The sequence below is a fragment of the Dipodomys spectabilis genome, unplaced genomic scaffold, assembly GCF_019054845.1.
Source record: "Dipodomys spectabilis isolate Male_0828 unplaced genomic scaffold, ASM1905484v1 ptg000613l, whole genome shotgun sequence".
In the NCBI taxonomy this organism is placed as follows: Eukaryota; Metazoa; Chordata; class Mammalia; order Rodentia; family Heteromyidae; genus Dipodomys; species Dipodomys spectabilis.
The window spans coordinates 17,501-38,104 of NW_024871290.1; the positions used below are offsets into that span (position 1 = coordinate 17,501).

Genomic DNA, 20,604 nt, shown 5'->3' on the forward strand with positions numbered 1-20,604 from the left:
AAAGCCTCGAGAAAAACAAGCCCGAATGCCCTTGAATAGAAAGACAGCCTACATGCTTGTATATATATTCTTTATGTGTCAACTGTGGACCAGGATACTCTCCCTTAGCTTTTCCGCCGAAGGCTGGCACTCTACCACTTGAGCCACAGCTCCACTACCAGCCCAGGCTGGCTTTGAACTTCAATCCTCAGAGCTCAGCTTCTTGAGTGGTTAGGATCACAGACATGAGCTACTAGGCTCAGCCTAATGATCAACTTAATGAACATTTCCTCACTCTATAAAATTAAGCCTAATTATCTCCTTAATGAGCATTCGCCGTTCATGAGATACGCAGATGACATTGCCAACACGTGTGAGATGTTTTCAGAAAGTATTTGAGCCACTTGGGCAAAGTTCCTTCAGCTTTCTAAAGGGACATCTCTGTCCATGGTTTAATCTTCATCTCATTGGTTCTAGTTGCCATGTAGACAGTTTCCAAAGTCGGGGAGGGGGGTGCTGTGTTATATATTTATGTATTTATTGATTTTGTTAAAAATTCGGGGATGAAAAGTCTCAGCTGTTGAGAAATAACCCGCCCTGGGCTTGTCAGGTCTTAACTAATGCATTATGGCATCTGATGCATTTCGCCTCCATCAGATTCCCATTATCATGACAAAACAGTTGAGGAAACGCATAAGAAAGAAAAATGTATTTTGTATTTGGAGCTTTCAGTTCACGCACCATCCACAGCATGGCTTTGCTTTTCCAGTGAAAATCAGAGAGAGGAGGAGGGAAGGGCTGGCCCCGCCCTCCCCGCCAAGGCCACGCCCCCCATGGCCCATAGTGCTAAGCTTTTAGCATGTGGCCTTTTGGGGCTGGAAGTTGTGGCCTGGGCTCTGTCCTGAGCTTTTGTGCTCAAGGCTAGTGCTAGACCACTTGAGCCGTAGCTCCATTTCTGTCTTTTTGGTGGTTCATTGGAGATAAGAGGGTCTCATGGATTTTTCTGCCCCGGCTGGCTTTGAACTGCCATCCTCAGATCTCAGCCCTCTGAGTAGCTGTGATGGCAGGTGTGAGCCACCAGTGCCCGGCCCAGCTGTAATCTTTTTATCCTGAGAGATCGAACCGAACCCCACCTGGGACATGCCTGTGTTGGTTTGGTGATTTTTTTTTTTGTACACAGCATTGTGATTTTTTTTCCCCCTAAGCGGACATGTTTTTAATATTCAGGACTACATTGTCCTGAGATTTTTTTCAGGGTTCCATCCATCTCCCATTGAAAGAAAAATGAACCAACAGTATTCATTTTAAAAAGCACACATAGAGCTTTGCCTGATGGTGGTCAGTGGAGGGAAAGCACCAAGAAGGAAATGGAAAGTTATCGAAATAGTCACAGATTTATCATCGTTCCTAATGTCCTTGATATTTTAAGATGTATGATGGGAACATGGCCGTCTGGCCGTCCAGACTCACCAAATTCGATGGCTAATTGGCTCATGCAGTAGATACACAGTCTGATTTTAGAGCCGATTTACACATGTAAGGCACATTAGTTTGTTTTACCAATCTTTGAACTCAGGATGAAACTTTTATTGGCTGAGTCTACTTCCATTGCTCGCGTGGGTGAGGAGTTTGTGTGTGTGTGTGTGTGTGTGTGTGTGTGAGACTGTCTTTGAAATAGATAGATTTACCCTTTAAATTCAAATAAAGCTGGGTGTCGAGGGATCACACCTGTCTGTAATCCCAGCTACTCAGGAGGCTGAGATCAGAGGATCGTGGTTCAAAGCCAACCTGGGCAGGAAAGCCCATGAGACTCTGATCGCTGATGAACCACCAGAAAATCAGATGTGGGAGCTGTGGCTCAAGCGGTAGAAAATCAGCCTTGAGCAAAAAAGCCAGGTGAGAATGCAGATTCCTGCGTCAAGCCCCACCCATTACTGGCACACAAGAGAATTCAAATCAAGGCTTGGTTAACAGTAGCTGTTTTTACAGTTTATAGCAGCACACACCCACATACCTGAAGCCTTCAAATGAGAGTGACTTGACTCCGGGCACGGGTGCCTCGCGCCTGCAAGTCTAGCTACTCGGGAGCCTGAGCTCTGAGGACTGTGGCTTGAAGTCCATGAGACTCTTATCTCCAATGAGCCACCAAAAAACCAGAAGTGGAATTGTGGCCTAAGTGGTAGAGCGCCAGCCTTGAGCAAAAAAGCTCAGGGACAGCGCCCAGGCCCTGAGTTCAAGCCCCAGGACTGGCACAGAAAGAAAGAAGGGAAGGAAGGAAGGAAGGAAGGAAGGAAGGAAGGAAGGGAAGGGAGGGAAGGAAGGGAAGGAGTTAAAATATCAAGTTGTTCAGGAAAAAAATAAAACCCACCAACAACATTTAATCACCAAATTGAAAATATGTCCACATGATGACTCTGGCCTGGTGACGACTCCTAATGGTGTGCTTTGTGAGGAATCTGCTGTGGAGGGAATGATTAGGGCATTCATTTATGGACTCAGTCTTCCTGAGCCCTTTCTGGTGTGCTGAGGATATGTTGCAAAGAGATACTGGGTATTAAGCTGTAAATCCTTATCCCAGAGGGGAAGTGGTCCCTCGAGCGCCTGTGGTTGGCAGCGTGGGGGACGTGGAGACATTTGCACCTGGGCTGTTTGTTGTGTAGGACCAGGATCAAGAGCACACGCAACTTTTCCTTATGCCAGGACTAGGGCTTGAACTCACGGGCTGGGCACTGTCCTTTAGCTTTTCCTCTCAAGGCTGACACGCTACCACTCGACCCCGCTGGCTCATTGGAGGTAAGAGTCTCCTGGTCTTTCCTGCCCAGGCTGGCTTTGAACCACGATGCTCAGAGCTCCTCCTCCTGGGTGCCCAGAATCACCGGCATGAGCCCCCAGCCCCAGCACACGAGCTTTTAATTCTTGTGTGCCGATTCAATTCCGGCGGCACAGGAGGTGTTCAACACGTCTTGGCAAACCCAGGGAAATCACTGGCCCTGGGATCAAGACTGAGGTTCCGCAGCCGCAATCTAAGGCCGCTCTTTTCAGATACCATAATCATGACTGGATGCTCCAAAGAGGAGTCCGGGCTGGCCTTCCCAAGGACTGCTTATGCAGTGTGGGACTCCTCCTGGGGCCCTTCCCTGGGCTCTGTGCTGATTGGCTGATGGCTTGTGCCTGCCCCACCCCGGGTGAGTGGCACTGAGCATGATGGGAAGGAGTGTTTGAGTGGGCACCCAGGGCATTATGGGGAGAAGAATTTGAACAGGAAGCAGCATTTCAGCAGGAACCCAAAGCCTTATGGAAGGCCCCTTCCTTCCTTCCTTCCTTCCTTCCTTCCTTCCTTCCTTCCTTCCTTCCTTCCTTCCTTCCTTCCTTCCTTCCTTCCTTCCTTCCTTCCTTCCTCCTTCCCTTCCCTCCCTCCCTCCCTCCCTCCCTTCCTTCCTTCCTTCCTTCCTTCCTATCTATGTGCTGACTTTCTTCTTTTTTTTTTTTGCCAGTCATGGAGCCTGAACTCAGGGCCTGGGCGCTGTCCCTCAGCTCTTCAGCTCAAGGCTGGTGCTCTACCACTTGAGCCACAGCGCCACCTCTGGCTTTTTCTGCTTATGCGGTGCTGAGGAATCGAACCCAGGGCCTCATGTATGCCAGGCAAGCGCTCTACCACTGAGCCACCTGCCCAGCCCTGTGCTGACCTTCTTACTGTAACTCGAACTCAGGATCTTGCAGTCTTGTTTAGCTTTTTAACAAAGGATTAAATATATATTTTTTTATTGTAAAGATACTGTACAGAGGGGTACAGAGACATGAGCACATTGTGACCCCCTCCTTTGTTTTTCTCCCACCATCCCTTCCCACCCCACCTCCCCAACTTCTCCCTCTCCCAGAGTTTAAATTTCATTTTCAACATAGTGTCTTGTGCATTGCTTAGCTTTTGTGCTGGAGGTTGGAATTGTACCACTTGAGCTGCAGCTCCACTTCTTATCCAAGATAAGAGTCCCTTGGCCAGGCGCCAGCGGTTCACGCCTGTCATCCTAGCTACTCTGGAGGCTGAGATCTGAGGATTGCAGTTCAGAGACAGCCTGGTCAGGAAAGTCCATGAGACTTTTATCTACAAAGAACCACCAGGACATTGGAAGTGGCCCTGTGGCTCAAATGGTAGAGCGCTTGACTTGAGCTGAGGAGCTGAGGGACAGCGCCCAGGCCCAGATTCAAGCCCCATGGCTGACCAAAAAAAAAAAAAAAAAAGAATATCTTGGGTAGGTTGGCCCGGGCTGGCTTTGAACCTAAATCCTCTCATGTCAAACTCTTGAGTAGCTGGGATGACAGTTACCTAACTACCCTTGCTTTTACTATTTTTTGTTTTAATAAGGCTCAGGAAGGAAACAAAACATAACCTAAATTCCTATCTCAGTTCTTGGAATTTTAACATGCGTATTGAGCTGTTGCCTGTGAGTAAGATGCTTGAGTCACTGGTAAAAGATCTCTTCATTGTGATTGAAGAATGGCGGAGTTCTAAAGACACCTTAGGCTCTCAATGAAACAAATCAAAGTTCTCTAATTCTCTGCGGCCTGGTGATCGTGAGTAATGATGGAATAATTGCTACAGGCAGACGTTGTTCTCACACACTGTTTATTGGGAAGAAGAGAATTCTTTGTATCTTGCATGTTCATGTTTTGGATTTTCCCTGCACCTTTTACAGACAAATCTGCAGCCAGGATGACAGGTGTGAGCCATCAGTGTCCAGCTGGATAACATTTTTGATCAAGGCTGGTGCTCTACCACTTAAAACATGCTCCCATTTTTGGCTTTTTGCTGGATAATTGCAGATAAGAGTCTCTCACAATAGTAATATTATATATTTTTATATATTTCAACTCCATCATATAGAATATATTATATATTATGTTATATATATTACCCAGTACATACGCTAGCCCATGCAATGCAATCATATGTAAATATAGTAATATAACATCTATTTTACACATCTCAACTCCATTAAAACAAGCATGCAATGCACTCACAACGACTCTGGGCAGTGCGTATGGATAACCAAGCCAAACTGTTAAGTACTGATACCATGGGGGAGCAGGTGTTTTCTCTATTCTAGAGTTAGAGGGCAGGAAGGCAGTTAAGATACAGAGGAAGTCTATTTGAAAATGAAAGGAAAGCTGGGAAAGCAGCAGGGACCCCGGAACCAGCCCCTGGCTTCCTCTCAGAGGGGGGTTCCTCTCCCCCAGGCTTTGTGCTGATTGGCTTATGATGCGTGCTTGCTCCGCCCACAGCGCTTGTACATGATGAGCACATTAAAAACAGCAGCAGCAAAGATAACACCCCTCCCTATCTTGGGGTTCATTTTGCTTAGCATCTTCTTATGTGGTCATAGACGTCTGCCGATTTTTCAGTCTCTATCTACCTAACGGTAGCTCTTGCTCTCAGTGTGATGCTGTCTCTCAGAGCGGTACAGCATACCCCGGTATTGTAATGCACTCAGTGGCCTCTCTTTGAATCTTTTGTTGCCATGTTCAATGAGAGTATAAACTGTAATTTTGTTCTCTTTCTTCTTTCTGTCAGTCCTGGGGCTTGAACTCAGGGCCTGGGCGCCGTCCCTGAGCTTCTTTGGCTCAAGGCTAGTGCTCTACCACTTGAGCCACAGTGCTTCTTCCAGCTTTTTCTGTTTATGTAGTACTGAGGAATCGAACCCAGGGCTTCACGCATGCCAGGCCAATGCTGTACTACTAAGCCACCTTCCCAGTCCGCATATAAGCTATAAACAGGAATCATTTTAAATATCCTTAGGATGTACCATAAGTTACAGCAGGGAAGAATGAATGAGATTCAAAATCTAGCCTTCACTAGGACCCACGTAAATCCTAGCTTTGTTCACGTAGGCTGACTTTGAACCTGAATTCTCAGATCTCTGCCTCCTGAGGAGCGAGGATTCCAAGTGTGAGCCACCGCGTCCAGCACCTCCAGGGTTACTCACAAGCAACGGAAGTCTATCCGCTACTACAAGTCAGATTCGGTCTTACCCATTTCTGGCGGTGTCAGCACAGAAGGAAAGTCTCGGTCTAGCTTCTGGGGCAGCTCCAAGAACCTGTGTGATAAGCTCAACAATTGAGGGCGGTGGAGAGCTGGGCTGTGGAAGCCCTGTCTCTGCTCCATTTACAGGACGGGGGCTTGACGATTTCCACATCCTGCATGCCTCTTCTCAGAGTCTATAAGCCAGCTGCTATTGGTTCATGCCTGTAATCCCAGCTACGCAGGAGGCTGAGGATTACGGTTTGAAGCCAGGCCAGGCCGGCAGGGAAGTCCCTGAACCAGCAAAACGCTGGAAGTGGAGGGGTGGCTCCATGATAGAGCGCCCGTACGGAGTGAAAGGTAGCTTAGGGACGCAGCGTCCAGGCCCTGAGTTCAAGCCTGGCCACCAGCACAAGCAAGCCAAACGAGCCGTGGAGCTGTCAATACCGTTTGCTCCCACCGGGGTGGGGATGGGTCGCTCCTACCCGTACAGGCCCCAGTGGCCCCACGTCACTGGGAAAAGCACCGTCACAGGGCGCGATCTGGGGGAAAGGGCGGAGGCCTGAGCATGCGCACCCCCTCACCCCTCAGCAGGGAGCTTGATAATGGCTTTAGAAGGCCCATCGTGATTATAGATCTATCTATCTATCTGTCTGTCTGTCTATCTATCTATCTATCTACAGGACACACCAGCACTATCTGAAGTGACTCCTATTTCCAGAAAGGTTTTTTTCTTTGTCATTTGACAGAAAAATTCTGACCCCTTCAGATGCCGCCTCCCTTTGGGCCCGTGGTAACCTCTGCCCTGTTTTCTGTGGCTCTCCTCAGAGTGCAGTTGTCCAAGTGGGGGTTGCGTTCTTTCTTCTTTGGGGTTTGGCTTCTTTCCTTCCTTATTTTCCTTCCTTCCTTATTTTCCTTCCTTCCTTCCTCCTTCCTTCCTTCCTTCCTTCCTTCCTTCTTTCCTTCCTTCCTTCCTTCCTTATTTTCCTTCCTTATTTTCCTTCCTTCCTTCCTTCCTTCCTTCCTTCCTTCCTTCCTTCCTTCCTTCCTTTCTTCCTTATTTTCCTTCCTTCCTTCCTTCCTTCCTTCCTTCCTTCCTTCCTTCCTTCCTTCCTTCCTTCCTTCCTTCCTTCCTTCCTTCCTCCCTCCCTCCCTCCCTCCCTTCCTTCCTCTTGAGCCGTAGCTCCACTTCTGGCTTTCTATTTTTATTTGAAACCGCGGGGTGGCGGTTACATCAGTCGGGTCACGAGTTCGTTTCTTTCTGGACAGTGTCCCCCCCTCCCTCACTCTCTCCCCACCCAGAAGTGGTGGGGTTCATTTTCCACATTGTGTCCAGGGAGGACCAGGGCTGCATGTGTTCACCCTCTGGCTCTGCATTTCTGTGTCCCCCTCACGGCCACCAAAGTCCCATAGACAAACAACAAAATCAGCAAAAAAGAAAAACCCTCTTCTTTCCGTTTCCTGGAGTTCACCTCGCTAGGGAAGACTTTGTGTGATCAGAGACACACAGGCTGCTCTCTGCTCCTCTCCCGAGAATGTACCTCCCTTGCTCTCACTGTGTGTGAGCGCCTAGAGACCTTCGGGCTTTTTGGTGGTTACTTGGAGAGAGGAGTTTCATAAGACTCTTCCTTCCCTGGCTGGCTTGGAACTGCGATCCTCATATTTAGGCACAAACCCTTGAGCCCAGCTGGGGTTTGGTGTGTTTCATTTAGCACACTACGGGTTGTTGAATGCATATTTGATGCTTTGAAATATACGGTAGCTCTTCGCCTCTCTCGCTCTCTGGAGAAAAGTCAATGTTGTTTATTCTTCATTACATCATTCTTGGAATTATCTGATGTAATGAGTCTCCTTTATTAAGGTATTTAACTACCTGGAGATCTACAAACATGCATCTCAAATGCTCGGCAGTTAGAATTATATAATTAGTATATAATGTTATTAAACCTTGCTTTCCGCAGAGTGCCAAGCGCTCACATCTGTACTCCCAGCTACCCAGGAGGCTGAGATCTGAGGGTTGTGGTTCAAAGCCAGCCTGGGCAGGAAAGTCTGTGAGACTCTGATCTCCAATGAACCACCAAAAAGCTTCTGTCTTTGAGCTCTCCTGTAGGCCAAGAATTCCGATTTAAATTCTGACCCTGTTAGGAGTAAGAAAAATATTTATAAATAAATAAACATTCAGAAAAAAATGAGATGATTTTTGAATAGTATTTGAGACAAATTGGAGACAACTTTTACGTAGAAGCTAATCACATTGGGATACTACTCGGGAAAAAGAGCAATTTATTTATCGTTTGATTGATTGATTGATTGCTGGTGCTGGGGCTTGAACTCGGCCTGAGCGCTGTCCCTGAGCTCTTTGAGCTCAAGGCTAGCGCTCTGCCATTTGAGCCACAGCGCCCACCACTTCAGGTGACTCATTGGAGATTAAAGTCTCACACTGGGCACTGGTGGCTCACGCCTGTCATCCTAGATACTCAGGAGGCTGAGATCTGAGGATCACAGTTCAAAGCCAGCCAGGGCAAGAAAGTCCCTGAGATTCTTATCTCCAATAAACCACTTAGAAAACCGGAAGTGGTGCTGTGGCTCAAGCGGTAGAGCGCTGGCCTTGAGCTGAAGAGCTGAGGGACAGCGCCCAGACCCAGAGTTCAAGCCCCACAACTGACCAAAAAAAAAAAAGAAGCATCTCATGGACTTTCCTGTCTCAGCAGGCTTTGAACCGCGATCCTCAGATCTCAGACTCTTGAGTAGCTAGGATGACAGGCGTGAGCCACCAGCGCCGGGCGAAGGAAATGTAATATTAATGGAAGGAAAAGAAAACATTTCCTATGACAGACTTTTCTGTTCCTGTTGTAAACGTCCAAATCCTCTTAAGAAAACGTTTCCTCCATAGCCAGGCTTGAGGCGTCGCGGAGAATTCTCAGGCAGGGATCCCGGCGTGGTGCCAGTTCTTGGATTAGAATTAACCCTGGCAGCGAAGAGCCTCTTCTTCATGTGTGGAAGGGGGTCAGATCCCGTGTTCCGTGGTGCGCTGAGCAGAAGGGAAAACATCAGAAGCATCACCAGCAAAGGCAGCAGACTTCAAGTTTGTCTTTAACAATTTTAACCTTAGAATGCAGGAGTTAGGACATTGAATCAAACAGGGCACGAAAGAGAGATCATTTCTTTGACTTAACACTGAAACCTAGAACATTCTGAAAGCAAAACTGTTAAGGATTATCAGGGACCATTTACTGTTGGAACTACCTGTGAAATTACTTTGAGCCGGGCTCCAGTGTCTCATGCCTGTACATTCTAGCTTATTCAGTAGACGGAGATCTGCAGGATGGAGGTTCAAAGCCAAACTGGGCAGAAAAACCCATGAGAGTCCTTCTTTAAACTAACCAGCAAAATCCCAGGCTGGGGACATGGCTCAGGTGGTAGAGCATCAGCTGTGAGCAAGAAAACCCAATGAATGTGAGGCTTTGAGTTCAAATCCCAGTACCACCACCACCAAAAAAAAAGTTGAAAATTAAAAGGAAGGAATGTATTAATATTCCTATTGGTTAATCCCAACTTTTAAACCCCGAGTAAACTTCGACTGTGCTCAGGACAGATGGAATAGCAAAGCTAGATTGTGAAGGTTTTCTAATTCTGTGTGTGTGTGTGTGTGTGTGTGTGTCCTGGGCTTGAATTTAGAACTTTTTTTTTTTGTCAGTCCTGGGTCTTGAACTCTGGGCCTGGGCGCCGTCCCTCAGCTCTTCAGCTCAAGGCTGGCGCTCTACCACTTGAGCCACAGCTCTACTTATGGCTGTTTGGTGGTTCATTGGAGATAAATCTCATGGACGTTCCTGCCCAGGCTGGATTCTAGACATGATACGCATAGATCTCAGCCTCCTGAGTAGCTGGGATGATCGGCAGGAGCTACCAACACCTGCAGAAAGTTAATTCTTAATTCTCCTTGCAGGAGATGGACTCAGTTTAAATGGTTGTAACTTTTTCATTTCAAAGCCTTTAGTGTACGATCTGAAGGCCACTCATAATCGAACAATTGTTTGCTGTTTTTCTCTGTAATTTATAATTATGAATGGCGTTATGACTTAATATGCAAAGCTGAACAGACTGGTTTAGTGGAGAAGGTTGTGTGTGTGTTATTCGATCTACATTTGTTCCTTGTGACTTTTCCAATGGCATAACTGGAGGTTTGAGTTATGATTGGAAGTCAGACTGGAAATCAACACATTTGGTTAACATCGCCAAACCTTGAAAACAGTGGCTCTAAAAACACAGCTTAAAAAATACGTTGGAGCCAGCACCATTGGCTCCCGCCTGTCATCCCAGCTACCCAGGAGGCTGAGATCTGAGGATCGCGGTTCAAAGCCAGCCCGGGCAGGAAAGTCTGTGAGGCTTATCTCCAATGAACCAGCAAAAAGCCAGAAGTAGAGCTGTGGTTTAAATGGTGGACTGCTAGCTTTGAACAGCGCCCAGGCCCTGAGTTCAAGCCCCAGGTATCCAGATTAAGTCTACTGAGAGTGTGAGGAGTCCTGAATTCAAGTCCAAGAACAGCCACACACACACAGTAGAAAGTTAAGGCAGTTTTTTAATATGCGGCTGCTCTCTCTCCAGAAGTGGAAGTACACTACAGTACAGTAAAGGCTTGATGAAGTGACTCATCAAGGTTAACGGCAGACTACCATCGGAGCATGGCTTGTGGTTTTCCTGAGTTCCGTGTAGGCCAGAGAATCGGTGCTTTTTTGAGTTATTTTTCATTCTGGCGGTTCTGCAGTGTGAACTCGGGCCTCGTGCTTGCTAGCAGGCTCTGGCTCTCTGAGGCCTCCATTCCCCCAGCCCGTTTTTTCCTGCGCTGATTAATTTTGAGATAGGGTTTTGCTTCCTGACCAGGTGTTTCTGTCTGTTTTCGGCTTTCCGTGGTAGCTAGAATGACAGGCAGACAGACAAGGCCAGGTGGAGATGGGGGTCTTTGCAAAGCTTTTTACTGTCCAGTGTGGATCTAATTCACAGAAAGGCTAGACTGGAGGCTTGGCTCAAGCGATAGAGCCCCAGCCATGACCAAGTAAGCTGAGTGAATGGGAGCGGGAAGCGCTGAGTTTGAATTCCAGTACTGGCACAAAGAAAAATCTTGTCTACCTTTGAGCATTATACTGTAAGTGATACATTACGTATTCTGCAGCCATGCTTTTTTTAAATTTGTTTTTTTCCAGCAAAGCAAAATTGACTTCTTCAGAAGGGTTGGGCCATCAGCCCAAAGTCTGGCCATCAGCCCTAAGTCTGGCCATCAGCCCTAAGTCTGGCCATCAGCCCTAAGTCTGGACATCAGCCCTAAGTCTGGACATCAGCCCTAAGTCTGGACATCAGCCCTAAGTCTGGCCAACAAGAGAGACAAGAACAGGCAGGCTGCTGGCTTTTTATACCTAACCCAGCAGGCCCCACCCCTCTGCTCGGATTGGCTGAGCTCAGGTTCACCCTCTGCTCCTGATTGGCTAGTTTGAATAGGGTAAAATGTAGCTTTGAAATTCAGATGAACACTGCACCAGTAATCTGAACATACACCCATCCTCTGCTGTTTCTTGAACAATCCGAGCTGGGTCTTAATTCCGTCTTGAGAGGGAACCAGTTTAAGACAAAACCTGACCTGTCACAATTCCTTCCCTCAGCCCCAGCCAGGTTTAAAGCACACGCTCAGGTTTAAAGCACATTTGCCTTCACCAAGTTCCTCTGGGTTCAGATCTTCAGTGTCCTTGGAAATTTCAGAGTCAGGACAGTTCTTTCTTCAAAATTAAAGTTAACATTTCATCCATACATCCATTTTTTTTTCCTTCTTAAAAAGCAAGCCTGCAGCAATGAAACCTGTTGGAACTATTATTCATTTTAATTAATTTATTTTATTATCTGTGAGTGGTCGAACAAGGAGTGGCCATTTAACAAAGGATACAATATCAATTCAACAACCTTACCCATCCCTCCTCTCCCCTCCATTCCCTCCCTTTCCTCAATTTTGTGGGAGAAGGGGAAGGGAGAGGGCAGACAGAATGAGTGTGATCCGATTGCACGCGTGTGTGGAAATGGGACAAGAAACACTTTCTCCCCTCCACGCATAATGTATGCCAATTAAAAAACAAGCAAACAAAGCCTGTAATTTTAGGCTGCCCTTTAGAGACAGAGCCGGTATGTGAGAAGCGTATGTTGTAAAATCGTTCAGGACTTTCCCCAGTTCTCACCTATTTCCACAGGGAGATGTGTGTTTTGTATCTGCCCCTTACAATCTGCCACGTCAATTCCAGTACCACCTTCTGTTTGCCCTATCAGTAATTGAGGGGTGTTGAAATTGCCCACAACGAGGGTACTTGTTCATTTCTCCCTGTAGTTACTTTCTAAAAAATGTACTTTGATGTCTTTATAGACAGGTTTAGATTTTTCTCCCCCACTGTGCTGGTCCTGGGGCTTGAACTCAGGGCCTGGGCGCTGTCCCAGAACTTCTGTGCTCAAAGCGAGCATGTTACCAAATGCCGGAAGTGGATCTGTGGCCCAAGGGACAGAGTGCTAGTCTTGAGAAAAAAAAAAAAATCCTCAGGATCCTTGGGTTCAAGTCTCAGTACTGGCGTAAAAACAAGCAAAACCACATTCTAGCTGGGTACCTGTGGCTCATGCCTGTCATCCTAGCTGCCCAGGAGTCTGACAGCTGAATATTCAAAGTCAGCCTGAGCAGAATGAGCCACCAAAAAGCTGGAAGTGGAGGTGCGGCTCAAGGGGTAGAAGCACCAGCCTTGAATGAAAAAGCCAAGGGACAGTGCCTGGGCCCGGAGTTCAAGCCCAGAGCTTTAAATTCCATACTTCTGCAATACACAAAAGTACATTATTATTATTACAGCAGGTGATTCAGGCTGCTAGACTAACCTAGGAAACACTGATTATAGAAGAGAGGTTAAAATGGATAAAAACAATATGGCAAGGCGTCTAAGAAAATTAGCTAGGGATGACAGAGATAACCAAATAGGTTACTCATCTAACTACGACATATCTATACATCATCGTCATGAATAACTACTACACATCAATACAATAGCATGTGCACGGTGATCGAGCACCAGCCTTGAGCAGAAGAGCTCAGGGACAGCCCTAGACACAGAACATGAGTGAATACAGGAATACACAAAAACTCAAACATGACTAAGGGGTGTTGTAAAATAAAAAGAGGAGGCTGCGTGGGGGTCTCGTTCAACGGTTCCAACCACAGCCATTCTGAACATCAGTGACTGGGCATTTCTTAGAATGCTTGCTTGCTTCTCCCTGCAGAAGACGCTCCCTTTGCTGGTCTCCAGACCCACTTCCCCTACTAGAAATGGTCACAGTGAAGCGTTTCCTTCCCGGGTGTTCACAGAAGAAATGGAGTAGTTCCTTGGGCCGGTCAGTCACGGGGAGCAGGGCTGGGTGTGGATCGCAGGGTCCCTGTCTGTGGATCACGGCTTTAGTTCCAGTCTGTCTGTGTTACTGGGGAGCGGGAAGGTGAGCCCCGGGGGAGTGTGGTTCTCTGTTGGAATGGAAAGGCATGAAGGAACGAAAGAAAACGTCATTGCTGCTGGCTGTACGACTTCCCCGTGCCCTAAGCCGAGGCTGGGCTATTTTTACCCTTGTATTTGGAATTCTTAGCGTGTCTGCACTAATTGGAGAAGCTGCCCTTGGTCTCTGGGCGTTTTGAAGTGTGATGTGTGGGGGTATTTTTAGGACTGTCTGAAGCCTTTTGGATTCCGCATAGCCCGGAGGACTAGAGTTTGCTTTCTCTTGACCCAGTAGGACTTCCTGTTTTTAAGAAAACACAGTCCTGAAGTCTCTTCAACGGCCTTTCTTGCGTGCTGGACAGCCGGTGGACAGCCACCTTCTAGCCAGCCAAACAGGAACGAGGGGCATGTGCTAAGAAAAAAACCAAAGCAGCAGCAGTAGTGCCTGAGAAAATGCGCATCTTATTTTGTAGAGATGGGATCTGGTCCAGATCTGGATGATGAAGGAGGCGTCTGTTCCTAGGGAGGAAGTTTGCCCCTGTGATTTGGCTGATCGTTCCCAGTTGAAGTTGTTGTTGTTTTGTTGGCAGCGGGTCTTGGACCCAGGGCCTGTCCCTGAGCTCTTTTGCTCCAGGCTGGTGCTCTACCACTGTGAGTCACAGCTCTACTTCCGGTTTTGTTTTCTGGTGGTTTACTGGAGATCAGCCTCACGGGGGTGTTTCTGCCCAGGCTGGCTTTGAACCGTGATCCTCAGATCTCAGCCTCCCGAGCAGCTGGGATGACAGGCGGGAGCCATCAGTGCTTGGCTGAGCAGTATTTTTTCAGGGCCGGCCATGCGTTAGAAGTAATGAACAAGGTGGAGAATTAGACAACGTCTTGAGTTTTTGAAAAATCAGCTAAACATTTCTAAAGGATTGTTGCCCGAAATGGCCATAAGGTATTGTGAAAATACGAAATCAGTCCTGGCGCCGGGGTCTCTGAGGATTGTGGTTCAAGGCTGGGCAGGAAAATCCGTGAGCGTGTGATCTTCAAGGAACCAGCAAAAGCCCGGAAGTGGTGGCGTGGCTCATGTGGGACAGCACCAGCCTCAAGCCAAACAAAACAAAACAGAAAGCTAAGGAAGAGCATGAGGTCCTGAGTTCCAGACCCAGGACCGGCACGCGCGCGCGCGCGCGCGCACACACACACACACACACACACAGGCTTCTAGTGCAAGTGATACTAAGACTCTTGGTAACTATTTGCGTTGGGCCCGTCTGTGGCTGTTGACGGTCAGTGCTCATGATGTAAATGTGTTTTTCTTCTAGGTTAGTGGATGACAGATGCGTGGTGAACCCGGAGGCAGGAGACCTGGCCAACCCTCCCAAGAAGTTCAGAGGTGAGGACCATGCGCGCACGGACAGAATACGTACTGACCTCATGCGTCACGCCGCTGCGCGTGTATACTGCGTGTTCCCACAGGCGGATACGCGCGGAGAGGCCGCTTTTGCGCCTTCAGCTATAAGAATAAGTAAATATTATCGCTGCACACAATGAGCCTCCGAACCTTCGTCCAGAAATTCCTCTGCGGCCTTCCTGGTAGGCACCGAGGGATCCACAAGGCGGGAACAGGTTCCAGCTCTGTTCTGCGGAACAGTCGCGTGTTTGTGGGAGGGATCTGAGCAGCCATGGGGAAAGGCCACTTTTTAAGCCGGCGTGAGTTCAGGGAGATAACATTTCTGTATTCCGGTGGCAGTGTCCATGATAAATGTTACATTGTTCGCTGTTGGCTTTTCCTTTGTCTACGTTAAGTCTTCGGTGAGCGTGACAGGATCTCAATAACTCGGCTTGTTGATGTTTTGGGGGTTGTCGGCTGGTCCTGGGGCTTGAACTCAGGGCCTGGGCGCTGTCTCTGAGCTTTTTCCATCAAGGCTGGAGTTCTGCCACCTGAGCCACAGCGCCACTTCCGGCTTTTTCTGTGTCTGTGGTGCTGAGGAGTCGAACCCAGGGCCTCATGCATGCAAGGCAAACGCTCTACCACTGAGCCACCTGCCCAGACCTGATCTGCAGTTTTAATTGTGAAGTTTCTCTCTTAAGAACAGGAACCAGAAGGATATTAATAATAATTGTTAATTAATCTGGTATTAGTAATTAGTAGTTCAGTTCAGTAGCCAGCACTACCCTGTCCAAGACTGAGGAGTCCTAATAACCGAACTGCTTCACGCTGAGGTTCAACATGGCCTTCCTCAATGTGACCTGATTGCATCTCTTAGCGCCTGCCCGGTGCCAGGCCAGCGGCAGTGTGCGTGACTGTAATCCAGGCTGTTCTGCAGGCTTGAAGCTCCGAGTCAGCTCAGGGCAGAGAACTCCAGGAGGCTCCTCTGTCCTAGCAAGCGGCAAAAAGCCAGACCGGAGCATGGCTTAAGTGGTAGAGCACCACCCGGCGACAAAACCCGCCGAGTGAATGTGAAGCCCTGAGTTCAGATTCCTTCCAGAGGGGAACTGTTACATCCCCAGAGATTTATTGATTGAATATGCAGTGTGTGTGTGTGTGTGTGTGTGTGTGTGTGTGTGTGTGTGTGTGTCCTGCTGTGTCCAGATGAGTCAGAGATAATGCTGTGGGCACTCTAATCTACCCAGGGAGATAAGGTGTGTGCAGACTAACGATCACTCCTGGTAGACACAGATAAGGACCAATTACAAAGAGACAGTGCGGGAATTAGGGAAGGGCGGACATTCTCGCTTCCCCTTTGGGCTCTGGGAGTGGGATTGTCTGTGTGCGTGGGAAATTCCCTCCGGTCCCCTTTCACGAATGCAAGCCCTCGGGGGATCCCTGGCGTCCAGGGCAGACGGCCTTTCCTGGCAGCGGCCGTGGGCGCACCTGGCGGCTTTGGGGTGTGATCCCACCGCTCAGGGAGCTGACGGCTGCCGCTATCCGGGGCAGAAGAGCGAGGGGGGCCCCATCTCCACCCCTGCGACAGGGAGGGGGGCAGAGGCGGGTCCCGGTGTGAACGCCATGGGGAACAGGTCTGATTTCGTTTCTGGAAGTTGCCGCCGCGTGTCTCCTTGAGGTGAAGGAATCATTAACCTGGCCGGGCGCTCGTGTGGTGCTGTGTGCTCAGTCCTGGCCGGGCGCTCGTGTGGTGCTGTGTGCTCAGTCCTGGCCGGGCGTTCGCGTCGGGTGTCTGGTGCTGTGTGCTCAGTCCTGGCCGGGCGCTCTGTGGTGTCTGGTGCTGTGTGCTCAGTCCTGGCCGGGCGTTCGTGGGGTGTCTGGTGCTGTGTGCTCAGTCCTGGCCGGGCGCTCTGGGGTGTCTGGTGCTGTGTGCTCAGTCCTGGCCGGGCGCTCTGGGGTGTCTGGTGCTGTGTGCTCAGTCCTGGCCGGGCGCTCGTGGGGTGTCTGGTGCTGTGTGCTCAGTCCTGGCCAGGCGCTGTGGTGTCTGGTGCTGTGTGCTCAGTCCTGGCCGGGTGCTCTGTGGTGTCTGGTGCTGTGTGCTCAGTCCTGGCTGGGCGCCCATGTGGTGTCTGGTGCTGTGTGCTCAGTCCTGGCCGGGCGCTCTGTGGTGTCTGGTGCTGTGTGCTCAGTCCTGGCCGGGCGTTCGTGGGGTGTCTGGTGCTGTGTGCTCAGTCCTGGCCGGGCGCTCTGGGGTGTCTGGTGCTGTGTGCTCAGTCCTGGCCGGGCGCCCGTGGGGTGTCTGGTGCTGTGTGCTCAGTCCTGGCCGGGCGCTCGCTCTGTGGTGTCTGGTGCTGTGTGCTCAGTCCTGGCCGGGCGCTCGTGGGGTGTCTGGTGCTGTGCGCTCAGTCTTGGCCGGGCGCTCGTGGGGTGTCTGGTGCTGTGTGCTCAGTCCCACCGGGCTGTTGACTTCTCTGGAGGGTGGTGGACACCTCTTGCGGCCTGGCCCGGCCCGGCCCTTGGGTAGCGCTGTGGCGTTCTAGGTGTGCACAGCAATTCCTGGAGAACGCACACGCGGGCAGCCCTGGCCAAGTGTGTCTCCACCACCCACAAAGTGCTGTGACACGCTTGCCCACAAGGAAGTGATAATAACCCAGTAACCCAGTGTCACACCCAGAGCCCAGCCTTGTAACAGCCTCCCTCCCTCCCTCCTCCCTCCCTCCTTCCTTCCTTCCTTCCTTCCTTCCTTCCTGCCTTCCTTCCCTCCCTCCCTCCTTCCTTCCTTCCTCCCTCCCTCCCTCCCTTCCTTCCTTCCTTCCTTCCTTCCTTCCTTCCTCCCTCCCTCCCTCCCTTCCTTCCTTCCTTCCTTCCTTTCTTCCTCCCTCCCTCCCTCCCTCCTTCCTCTCTCCCTTCCTTCTTCCTTCCTTCCTCCCTCCTTTCTTCCTTCCTCCCTACCTTTCTTCCTCCCTCCCTCTTTCCTTCCTCCCTCCCTCCTTCCTTCCTTTCTTCCTTCCTTCCTTCCTTCCTCCCTCCCTCCTTCCTTCCTTTCTTCCTTCCTTCCTTCCTCCCTCCCTCCCTCCTTCCTTCCTTCTTCCTTCCTTCTTTCCTTCCTCCCTCCCTCCCTCCTTCCTCCCCCCTTCTTCCTTCCTCCCTCCCTTCCTCCCTTCCTTTCTTCCGGTACAGGAATCTGATTCAGGGCCTCACAGCTCTTACTTCATTTCTTGCTCAGAGGCTGGTGCCCCTTTCCCTCCTTCCCCTCCCTCCCTGCCCCCTTCCCTCCTTCCCCTCCCTCCCTGCCTCCTTCCCTCCTTCCCCTCCCTCCCTGCCCCCTTCCCTCCTTCCCCTCCCTCCCTGCCCCCTTCCCTCCTTCCCCTGCCCCCTTCCCTCCTTCCCCTCCCTCCCTGCCCCCTTCCCTCCTTCCCCTCCCTCCCTGCCCTTCTTCCCTCCTGTTCCTCTCCCTTCTTCCGCGGTAACTTTCCCTTTTCTCCAGCCCTGCAGATCCTGCTGCTGCAGCCGTGTGCACAGGGGCGGGCTCCCCCCCCGTCCCCCCCGTCCCCCCCTCCCCCCCGTCCCCCCCTCCTGTCCTCACCCTCGGGGTAGAGCTCATGTGTCACCTGCTCGGCCCTCCTCCTCCTCCCATTCCTGTCCCCCCAACTTTTGCCCACCCCCCACGAAATGCGTGTGCCCCTTCCTGGTGTTCACTTTGGTAATCAGACGTCGGTCGCTCAGTTGTGAATCTGTCACTACCCTGTTGTGTCCCCATGCAGAGAGCCTGTATGCGTGCAAATGCCCCGGGGGGTGTGGGATCTAGCTTCCACAGGAGAGAAAACGCGCCCCGTGGTCTCCCTGAGCCCGGCTTCCTTCCCTTACTGTGATTTGTTCTGGGTCCATCCATTTCCCTGCAGATGACATCGTATTATTCCTTCTAACGGATGAGTAAAATTCCACCTCGGTCCACTCATCCACTGTAGGGCGTCTGGGCTATTTCCATACCTTGGCTATGGTGAGCAGGTCAGTGGTGAACACGGATGAGCAAGCGTCTTCCACCATGTCTGAATTTGTAATGCTCTGGGTAGATGCCCAAGACACCTTAGTAACTTTGCTGTTGTTGTTGTTGTGGGTTGTGGGGCTTGAACTCAGGGTCTGGGCGCTGTACTGAGCTGGCTCACTCAAAGCTAGCACTCTACCGCTTCGAGCCACAGTGCCACTTCCGACTTTCCGGTGGTTTATTGGAGATCAGAGTCTCACAGACGTTCCTGCCCGGGCTGGCTTTGAACCGCGATCCTCAGATCTCAGCCTCCCGAGGAGCTAGGAGGTGTGAGCCACCAGGGCCTGGCCTTAGTATCTTGTTTTTTTTAAACCATGTTTCTTTTTATTATCGAGCTGGTGCACCAGGGGGTCACAGTGACCCGAGTCCCTTTCCTTTTGGATGATGCCCCCCCTTCCCACCTAGTAACGTTTTGAGTCACCCCTGGGCCGCACACGGTCTGAGCCCCTCTGTGCTTCTGTGCGCTGAATTTGTCTAGATTTGCGTGCGTGTTTGCAAGCCAGAGTGCGATTTCCTTAGGAGAGGCGTCACTTCCCCGAGAATCCCCAGCAGCTGTCCCGGGAAGGCCGACAGTTACAGACGGCTCTTTCTCTTTCTCTGGCAGGGAGCCAGGCTCTGACAGAGTAAATGATGGATTTGAAAACAAGCCTGGGCTCCGATCCTGTGGACTGATTTACATGGATAAGGGAGAGAGGTCAACACATTTGAATTTGGTTTCAGAGTAACACAGGTTGGATTCTTATAAGGAGCATGGAGAGAAAAACCAAAACCAAAACCCATCTCATTAGTACGAGAGGGAATTTCTCCCCCAGTCCTGGGTTTGAACTCTGGGCCTGGCGCTGTCCCCGAGCCTCTTTGTGCTCAAGGCTGGAGCTCTACCACTTGAGCCACAGCGCCACTTCTGGCCTTTTCTGAGTAGTTTATTGGAGATCAGAGTCCCACGGACTTTCCTGCCTGGGCTGGCTTTGAACTGCGATCCTCAGATCTCAGCCTCCTGAGCAGCTGGGATGACAGGCGGGAGCCACCGGCGCTTGGCTCCTTCATCTATTTCTGTAGCATTCACAGAACACTTTCCACTTGCTGTGGAAGACACTGGGGATAAAACCACAGGCAAAAGCAATGTCTACTTCTCTGCAGCGCTTCAGCCAGGCCAGGATTAACGTTTTGTACCGGATTTCTTTAGTCCTAGGGAGTTCTGCACCTGCACCACAGAGAACCTAGCGTCTCTGGTTTGCAAAGTTGTCCATTTTTACTTCCTTTGAACTAGGGAGGATCTAGAAAAGTCCTCCTGCCTCTTGGTCTGCCCAGCCTGAGCCAGGGCACCGTGTGCGGGCTCATGCCAGTGAGGCAATCCCCACGGACCATCGGCCTGTAGATCCGGGCGACCGCCCGCCCACCCGCAGCTTCTCCTTCCAGTCTGTGAGCGTGCAAGCCCCCTCTGTCCACTGGCGATCGGGAACTGCTGCTGCTGCTGGGGATGGGAAGAGCCCACGCTCCCCCTCTTTGTCGCTCTGAGGCTGGCCGGGACCAGCCCAGCTGGGTTGTAGCTCAGCCCCGAGAGTCTCCTGGCTCAGGAATTCCAGCGCAATGGAGAGCGAGAGGGAGAGAACTTCGTTCAGCACAGAAGAGTCTGGCCTGAAGGTTTATAGACCCCGGTCGGAACCCTAGCTGCTCTGCCCGAAGCTTTCTCAAAACA

General features: G+C 50.4%; 1 protein-coding gene across 1 annotated transcript in view; it reads left to right on the top strand.

Annotated features, from left to right (window-relative positions):
* The window catches only part of Itpr2 (inositol 1,4,5-trisphosphate receptor type 2), a 190,111-nt gene that overhangs the window by 4,361 nt on the left and 165,146 nt on the right, over positions 1-20,604 (top strand). Inside the window, exon 2 of the mRNA XM_042671372.1 lies at positions 14,799-14,869. Coding sequence (XP_042527306.1) covers positions 14,799-14,869 — 71 coding nt within the window. The remainder of the gene's footprint in view (positions 1-14,798; positions 14,870-20,604) is intronic.